The following is a 9,722-nucleotide window of genomic DNA, read 5'->3' as shown; positions in this document are numbered from 1 at the left end:
AACCAAATTTTCGGATTTTCATGATTTGAGAATTTTGGGTTTTTTTTTTTTATTTTTTATTTTGGTTTAAAAAAACTTGCAATTGAGTGTTTTACTTGCTTGATTTCCACTGTTAATTCACTTTACAAGGGTTTTCTACTCATTTGAGTTATGATTTGTCTTTCATTGTTCATCTTTGATCTACTTCATGGGTATGAAGCCCTAGGTTGTGCTTCAATGGTGAACTCTCTTTGGTTGTTATTTTTACTTATATTTTGTGTTTTGTGATAATGTTTGTTGTTCATATGAAGCTTTATTATCATGAAATTACTTGTTTGTTCGAATTTTTGACATTACCATTGTTGTTCATCATCTTCTTCCATGGGTTTGGGTATGTTCAATTGTAATGTAAAATAATTTATTATAACTACAATTCTTTATTCATAGGTAACATTCTTATATTTATAGGTAATGTTCTTTTATATATATGTAATGTTATTTTATTTATAGGGTTATGTTCTTCCGGGTGTACCATGCGCATGCTGGTACACCTGACTGTACGAAACAATTATTGACAAAGGGGTATGTTTAATTCTGCAACTTATCATCACTATCTACAATTTATTTACAAAGGATGATGTAAGCTTAGAAGATCATATTTTCACCGTGTACACAAAAAAAAAATAAAAAAAAATAAAAAAATAAATTGGTTAAACAAAATCATATAGCTTTACATATTTCATTTTCTTTCTATTTTACTTCAAGAGTTGGTGTGTATTGTTGTTTAAATAAAAATTTATAAAATATACCGTGTTTATATATGCGTGAACTAATGGTATAAAATTAAAAACAAATAGTAAAATTATGTATTAATATTTTGTTATTACAATTGAATATTAAATGTTAAATTTAACAATTATGTAGGATTTAATTTTCTTAATGTGCCATATAGGAGTATAAATTTTAGTGGTAGCCAATTAAATAAGATATTATTAATTTTTTTTAGAATTAAATAATTCAAATGTCACGTAAGCAAAATTGGCGAATGAGACTTTAAAGTTTAAATTAATTAAATTTAAAATATTATCTTTTGATATTAGGAATTTTATCTAAATATATAACAAATTTTAGCACATAAATTTTAAAAGAAATTTAAAAATTCAAAATATACCAAGCATCACACGAGATTCATCTAGTTTTTTATATACTAATCAATATGAATAATAAAGATTACTATGTTAAAATTAGGATCATTATGTTTTCGATTTTATACCGTATTTTTTTAAAGTTACTATGTTAAAAATAAGGTTCCTACGTTAAAATTAGGATCCCATATAACATTAGTTTTGTGCATATAAATATCTGATTCACAATAATATTATTGTGGATCAGATCCACGCAAACTTTTTCGTACAATGTGAAGCTTCTATAATCTATTTGTAATTATACATGGAAAGACAAAATATACCACGAAATAAATAAGACAGCTCACACACCAATTTATAGCATACTAGTGAGTGCATTACCAGGTTGCTACTTTTGTAGTTATGCAACTGATATATTTTTCAGGCTTTTCGAAACAAATAAACATTGTCAAACCAAATGTGGTAATTTATTTGTCATCCTCCCTTGTTATTTCAATACCATAATCAAACAAACATCATAATTTGCAATTATATGTTTTTTCAATAGCATAATCAACCCAAACATCATAATTTATTTGCAATGGTTGATAATTGGGAAAATGGTTAAACAATCTTTTTTATAAGAGATTGGGTGTTTGAATCTTCTATAATTGGTGATGTGGCATAATAAAAAGTTGATTAGATGACGTGACATAATGCAATAGGATATTGGGCGATATGGCATATGAAAGGTTAAGCAAGTGACATGTTGTTATAAAACAGAGTCTATATGGCACATAAACATTCATAGGAACATGGATGACAGGAAGAGGCAATCTTAAATTAACTATGATGATGAACTCTTGTGATTCATAGACTTAGTTAAAGTCGAAAATCTCAATTTCTGCAAACCACCCCCAAGTCCCCCACCGTCTCTATCTCTCTCTCTCTCTCTCTCTCTCTCTCTCTCTACAGGGCTACAGAGGTTCCGCACTGTAAACAAGCTAAATTCTGATTTTCAGATTTTGTTAAGTTAACTAAAATATGATGCCTAAATATGTAGTAAATCTGTATAATGTTGCCCAAAATAAATTGTCAGCTTAATAAAACCAACAAGTATTATAATAACAAGCTGCTGAGTTTGTAAGGCTTTCCATAACAAACAAGCAGCTTGTAATTTCACATGTTTAAAGCTTCCTAATAAGGCATTAGCAAAACAGCATAAACAACATACCATTCCGTGTGGATAATATCAGATACTCGACATATATAGCAAACGTATCAGCATATAACTCCTGAATAGAAAACTATGACTTTAGATACGCAGAAAAATAAAAATAAAGCAGCGGCATATGATTGAATTTCTGCAATTAGGAACTACTTATATTACAAAATTTGAATCCTGTACTAAAAATTTATTAAAATGAAACAAGAAAAGAGAAAAGATCTATATATATCAGTTGAATAGACAGAGAAAGGAAGGAGGTAACTAAAGTAGAATAGTGCAGAGACTACAAAACAACCTCAACTCCTCCTTCAATGTATGAATCATGAACATTTGTGGATACAAGTGGAATTTGGTCAGCTAGATTGACCCACAGGAGGCACCACCTTCGCTTGCACTTGCACATCAGGGATTCTTGAATTCTTCTTGACATTCACAGCTCCTTTAATGTGACGACTACCGTCTTTGATAGGAACCTGAGAATTTCCATTGGTATTCTCATCCAGTTTTACATTGCCTCCAGTATCTACAACTCCGTTATAACCATTAAACATTCCCAGCAAAGCAACCCCGCCATTTCCAGTTGGATAATAGCCAGTTCCATAGTGCAAAGGTCGAACGCCCATCATCGCCCCATAATTATTCCAAGGAGTTCTAGGAGCCATAGGCATCCCATAACCAACTATACCGTACCCACCAACAGGATATGCACCGCCATAGAAATACCCAGGATAGGTGGTGGTAACAGGGAATTGACCAGGATAAGTAACATATGGAGTAGGACCTCTCGACCAATTGTTATCATCCAAGTGACCACCGCCAGCAGCAGGGGAGTACCTCCCACCACCAAATCTATTATTTCCATTGTTAGAACTCTTGGTTGCCTCCCTAGGAACAGCCCTCTTAACCTCCACACGCTTTCCGTTCAACTCATGGTGACTCTTTTGCATAAGTTTTTCAACCACCTCTTCAGAATCAAAAGTGATAAACCCAAATCCTCTAGGCCTGTTATTGGAGTTATCATACATCACAACTACGTCTGTAATCCTACCAAACTTCTCAAAGTACTTCTTAAATTCCTCCTCCGTTAGATCAGCAGATAAACCCCCTACAAATATTTTCTTAGTTTTATGTGTATGATCACTGTTGCTAGCACCATAACTACCATTACTGTAATTCCTAACAGACCCTTTAATTGTATGAGAGTACCCTTGCCCCGGCAATTGCTGCCGATGAGGCGATTGCTGTTGTTGCGATTGTTGAGTATTTGATTGTTGTTCATGTCTTGGTATAGCTTTTTTCACTTCTACCTATATCACACACATTCCAGCAAAACGCAACTCATCGCCAAAATTGAACCAAAAATTGAAATTTATCAAATCCAATCTTTTATATTTAGACTAATTTTAGATGTATATACGTAGTATTTGTTTTTGAATATGAGACTAATTTTATTTTCTATTAAAACATAAACAAATTATTAAAAAACCTGAAAATAAAATAAAAAATATCAAAAATTAAACTCAATTATTAAAATCTAGGGCTCAAATTAAAAACTAACCAATCCAAAATCTAGAGAAATACACATTGTCAAAATCATTACCAATCAATCCAAATAAACGTACATTGAATATATTATCAAAAGTATATCCCAGTAAATTGAAATACACATTATCAAAATCAAATCCAATTATTTAAATCTAAGAAAATAACATACATTCCAAAAGTATATCCCAGTAAATTGAATATATTATAAACATTAACATAACTAATCAAAATCAATACTTAATTAAGGTTCATGCAATCGAGAAAAGGAACCACCGAAATTGGAAAAAAAAAAAAAAAAAATCAAACTCCAAAATTACAATCAAAGATTCAGAAAAACTGACCGGTCTACCCGAAATTATGTGTTGAACACGAAGAGCATCGTCAACGGAAGAAGGATCAACGAAAGTGACAAACCCAAAACCTCGAGGTGTATTAGTGAGACGATCTTCAACAACAATGGAGGAAGAAACTTCGCCATATTTGCCAAAGTAATCCCGTAAATTAGCGTCGGAAGTATCCCTGGAAATTCCGCCAACGAACAGTTTGCCGACATCGGAATCCGCCATTGTTGATCAGATCCGAAAACTTGTGAAAGGAGGAACCCTAAAAAAAAAAAAAAAAAAAAAAGAGAAAGTCTCGCTTTTACTCCTGAAAAACTCACACACACTCCCTCTCTCTCTCCTGAAAACAACACCAGAAGTTTGTCAGGTATATAATACTGGTATGTTTTTGAGTGAGTCGGGCCCAGGTGTGATGATGTAAGAGTTGAATCGGGCCGAAGTATGATTTGGGTTTGGGCTGTAACATAGGTCAATATTTCAGATTGCTGAATGCGTGTGTAACGAATGACTTACGATGAGGTGAGGTGGCCCGGTGGCGTGTGTATAAGTTTAACAAATGCAACTTTTGCTAGTACTCGTTTTTCGCAAATTATAAGGTGAACCATGGTGCACCTTATTCTGTGTGCACCACCAATAGTTCGCTGCCACGTACTTTCATTTTTTCCCAGCTGAACTTCCTTATTTTGTAACTTTCTTCCCGTGTTTATTTCCTTTTTCAATTGCTTCCTAATTTCTCAATTTTTCCTTTTCAATTATCATTCAAAAATCTTCTCTCGTCGATTTTCTCTCTCCTCTAGTTTTCTCTTTTTGATTTTCTCTTTCCTTTACTTTCTCTCTTCGTTTTTTTGTAGTGTTCTTATCACCATTGTTGATTGCTCTGTTCTTCAGTGTTGTTCTTAGCCATGGATTTGATTTCTGTACCTGAAGTTCTTGACAGTGGAGGTTAGATTTCTTATTTTAATTGATAATTTTCGTTAATTAGGTTTTTTTAATGTAATTTTTGAGTGACTGTTTATTATCGCTAATTATTTGAATTGATAATTATCGTTTATCAGTTGATTTGAACTCAATTGTTTAATTAGGTTTTGATTTGTTTATTTGATTTCATTGTATAATTATTAGGTTTGTTATTTGCTGAATTTGATTTTTGATTTTTGTGAAATTTGAGGTTTAATATGATTATGAACATTGCATAATATTTAGGTTTAATTAGTTGTATTTTCTATTGATTAATGTTGAACTAATCAAACTATTGACTTATTTTTAATAATCTTCTAGAATTTTTGTAGAGATTTTGATTTTTTATTAATTTGTGATGAATTTGATCATTTGTTGATTAAATTGTTCATGAATTCTTGATTCTGAACATTCGGCTCATATGATTTCTTGCTGAACAATTTATGTCAAGAATTTGAAAGATATACGTATATTTTAGTTGAAAGTGTTTTGTATTTTATTTCTAAAATTTGAAGTTTAATATGATTCTGAACATTGCATAATATTTAGGTTTAATTAGTTGTATTTATTTAATTGATGAACTAATCAAACTATTGATCTATTTTTAATAAGCTTCTGGAATTTTTGAAGAGATTTTGATTTCTTATTGTATTTTATTAATTTGTGATGAATTTGATCATTTGTTGATGAATTTTATGAATGTTATTTGTTTATAATTCGTATAAGTCGTATTATTAGCAGTTTAACATTATTATGAACACTGTTATTATATTTATGAACCTTTTTGTTATTTTATTGAACCTTTGATCATGTATGTTTTTAAAAATAAAATTGTACAAGTAATTATGAACATCGATTTTATTTATTTGAACTTTCTTGTTTTATTTTTGAACTATAGTAATGTTTGTTATGCATTGTGTTTTTTTTATTGCAGGTTATAAGTATGAAGTTGTTTATAAGGAAAGTGAAGTGTCTGAATTGAAGTGGAAACAAGTCAAAAGTGATGCGGAGGCATATGAAATGTATATTGATTATGCATTTAGGCATGGATTTAGTATTAGGAAGGGGAAAATTCGATATGTTGGTAATTCAAGTGTTTGGAGAGGCAGGAACTACCTATGTTCAAATGCTGGTTTGAAGGATACTTCTTCTAAGGTGCCTAGGAAGTTTTCTAAGTTGGATCACCGTACATGTTGTGAAGCTTACATTGATTTTGTAATTGATGAGAAGGGTGTTTGGACTGCTGTTAAACATAATATGGATCACAACCATGGTATGATACCTGTTGAGAAGAGACATCTTCTTAGGTCTCAAAGGAAAATTCAAGGTGAGCATTTGAAGTTCGTTAGTACTATGAAGGCTAGTGGGGTTAGGGTTACGGATTCTGTTCGTGCTTTGAGGAAAGAAGTTGGTGGATCTCCTAATCTATGCTACACTATTACTAATGTTTACAATGCTTTAGCTACTGAATAAGCTGGCAGATTAGAAGGTGGTGATTGTAATTCTTTGATCAAGTCTTTTGCTGCAAGACAAGCGAAAGAGAGTGACTTTTATTATGAGTTTGAGGTTGATGGAAATCATGCTCTTTGTAGTGTATTTTGGAGGGATGGAAGAATGCGAAGGGATTATGAAGCCTTTGGTGATTTGATGGTCTTTGATACCACCTATAGAACCAACAAATATGGCATGATTTGTGCTCCTTTTGTTGGTATGAATCATCATTGCAATAATGTCATGTTTGGAATGGGTTTTGTTCTTGATGAAAAGACCAGCAGTTTTGTATGGTTGTTTGAGGCTTTTATGAGATCTATGGGAGGATGTCGAGACCCCATAACCTTAATGACTGATCAAGCCCCTTTAATTGCTGCAGCAATTTGACAAATTTTTCCAAGCACTCGGCACCGTTTGTGCACTTGGCACCTTGGTGAGAATTCAAAGACCAATATAGGAGGACTCAGAATATTGAAAGGGTTTCCAGAAGTATTCGATTATTTGCTCAAGTATTGTGAAGTCCTGCTGAATTTGAACATTACTAGCCAAGGTAAGCTTTCTTAAATTTGATTAGAACTATTGAGTTCATATTTTGAACTTTCTTTGTTTACAATCTGAACTATTACATTTACATATTTGCGGATTTCATTTTACTGAAATTAACATGATTTATTTATTTTTGAACTTTGTTGTTAGTTATTTGAATTTCATGCATTAAGATATGAACCTTTGTGTATATATGAACTAATAATTATTTAATTTCAACATGCTTACTTTTTATGTTTACCAAGTGCATATGAATAGTATGTTATATGTTTTGAACTTTATTTGTTGTAATTGGAACAATCATGTCATCATTTTGTTTATTGGTCTGTTGTTTTTTGTTTTTAATAGAATGATGACAAAATACAAGTGTTCAAAAAATGATTGCTTAAATCACCTGTATGATATCAAAGAAAAATGGTGTCCGGCTTATTCAAAGGATTATTTTTCGGGTGGAGTTTTGTCATCCCAAAGGAGTGAAACAACTAATCATTCTGTTTCCAATAGATTGAATAAAACAGATGGTTTAAGTGACTTTTATAGTACTTTTCTTGATGTTATATCAGAGTGGAGGAGTAAAGAAAGTAAGCAAGATTTCCGTTTTTTGAGGGGTAATTGTCATATTGCAGTAGCTAATGTCAGTTTGCTCATACACGCTAGGGAGATTTATACTATTTCTATGTATGTGGTTTTTGAGGATCAATTTGCAAAAGGTATCTCATGTTGTCAAGAGCAAAAACATGAAGATGATGAGACTATTTGTTATTATGTTTGGAGGCCAAATAAGGAAATTATAAGGCATGAAGTTACTTATGAGAAATTCACGTTCAACATCAATTGCACTTGTAAGTATTGGAGTGAAATGGGGTTGTTATGTGGACACTCTCTTCGTATATATAATATTCATTGTGTTTAAAGGATTCCAAAACAGTACATACTGAAGAGGTGGACTAAGAAGGCTATGTGTAGTCATGTTATTGATGAAGATACATGTCAAGAGGTTAAAGTTGTTCCTTCTGCTGTTTAGAGAGTTCAAATTCTTAGAAAGTATGTTCAATTAGTGACATCATGTCAAGATGATCTTTTAGCTAGAGCTGAAGTTGAGTATACTTTTCATATGTTACGTGAAAAGGTGGAAAGTCTTATGGGTCCAATTGATATTGAAGATGTTGAAGTTGGTGAAGAAGCTAATGAAGAAGGTAATGAAGAAGGGTTTCCTATAAATAATCCAAAAATAGCTAGGAAAAAGGGTGAGAGAAACTACAGGCCAAAAAGTACTGTTGAGAAAGCGTGTAATAAAGCTAAGGGTTGGAAAAAGAAAGTAGATAAATATAAAGATGAAGCCAGAGCTACTGTCGAAAAATTGGTTGTTGAGGTACTTTTGAACCCCTTGTCTAGTTTTCTGAACTTCTTGATTTTATAATTGAACAACTCAGAATTTTATTTTATCTTTCAGGTTTTAGATGATGATGGAGATCATTTGATTTATTCACATCCAACAACACAAGGTTCAAATCTCTCTGTACTTTCAAAGAAAAAGAATGTTCAAAGTAAAAATAGTAGAGCTTCAACCAATGCTTCTCATTCATCATCAGCAAATGTAAGTGTTTTATTAAATATTTTTATTGTTTTTTTGAACACTTTATAATTATATATATGTTTAAGTTCATGTTTATTTTTAGGTTTTTAGTGAGGGGGTTAGAAGTGGTTCCCAAGCTTCAAATGGAAAAGGATTCAAAAATAGTAATCATTCAACTAAATCTACTCAGCAATCTTCATCTAATATAATTATTCATCTAATTTTTTTTTACTTGTCTTGTACTTTGTTTCTTAACTTTTGAACTTCATGTATTAACTTTTGATTATGTTAATTTTGTAGGTTTTTGAAGGTCAATCATTCAAGAATTTTCCAGGAACTATTTCTTCTCAGCCATCATCATCAAGAGCTTCAACTATCTTTACAACAACTAATCTAAATCAGTCACCTTTATAAAATGTAAATTTTTTACTGAAATTTTGTTTAGTTTTTTTTGAACTCTTTTTATTTAGATTTTGAACTAACTTGTATTTTCTGTGGTTTTCTGGTCATCAAGCTTCAACTAATTCTTCTCAGTCATCCTCATCAAAAGCTTCAAATACCTTTCCAAAAACTAAGCCACCTTTATCCAATGTATTTATTTTATCGAACTTTTTAAAGTTTTTCTCGAATTTGTGTTTTTAAATTCTGAACTAATCTGAATTTTCAGCAGGTTTTTGGTCATCAAGCTTCAACTAACTTTCCAGCAACTGTTACTCAGTCTTCTACAAGAAATGTAACTTTTTTACTGAACTTTCTCTAATTTATTTTGAACTACTTATACTATAATCTGAACTTTTTATTTTTTTTTTCAGGTTTCAAGTGGTTCTCAGGCTAAAAAAAGGAAAGCATCTGAAGTGAATCATAATAGAGGTTTTTGATATGAGACTAGTAAATGGTTTCAAGTAAGTATGGACATTCTCTTTCTCTATTCTGAA

General features: G+C 31.4%; 2 protein-coding genes across 2 annotated transcripts; one reads left to right on the top strand and one right to left on the bottom strand.

Moving 5' to 3' along the window:
* Positions 1–2,417: 2,417 nt before the first annotated feature.
* Positions 2,418–4,533, bottom strand: LOC145590818 (RNA-binding protein 1-like). The gene is made up of 2 exons (XM_081647210.1): positions 4,218–4,533; positions 2,418–3,638 (listed from the first exon to the last, which is right to left on the bottom strand). Exons 1-2 carry the CDS (start codon positions 4,440–4,442, stop codon positions 2,685–2,687), a joined length of 1,179 nt encoding a protein of 392 aa, XP_081503336.1. The 5' UTR covers positions 4,443–4,533; the 3' UTR covers positions 2,418–2,684.
* A 1,661-nt stretch (positions 4,534–6,194) lies between these two features.
* Positions 6,195–6,647, top strand: LOC145592091 (protein FAR1-RELATED SEQUENCE 5-like). Its single transcript, XM_081648559.1, has one exon. It carries the CDS (start codon positions 6,195–6,197, stop codon positions 6,645–6,647), a length of 453 nt encoding a protein of 150 aa, XP_081504685.1.
* Positions 6,648–9,722: the final 3,075 nt, after the last annotated feature.

Source organism: Chenopodium album, chromosome 18 (assembly GCF_948465745.1).
Source record: "Chenopodium album chromosome 18, dcCheAlbu1.1, whole genome shotgun sequence".
Taxonomy (NCBI): Eukaryota; Viridiplantae; Streptophyta; class Magnoliopsida; order Caryophyllales; family Amaranthaceae; genus Chenopodium; species Chenopodium album.
The sequence above is the reverse complement of the archived record's forward strand: the minus strand, read 5'-3'. Positions and strand labels throughout refer to the sequence as shown.

Coding starts and splice junctions, on each gene's coding strand:
- LOC145592091 (XM_081648559.1), top strand. CDS start 6,195: ATGTATATTGATTATGCATTTAGGCATGGATTTAGTATTAGGAAGGGG.
- LOC145590818 (XM_081647210.1), bottom strand. CDS start 4,442: ATGGCGGATTCCGATGTCGGCAAACTGTTCGTTGGCGGAATTTCCAGG. Junction 3,639..4,217: donor ACATAATTTCGGGTAGACCG/GTCAGTTTTTCT, acceptor TGTGTGATATAG/GTAGAAGTGAAAAAAGCTAT.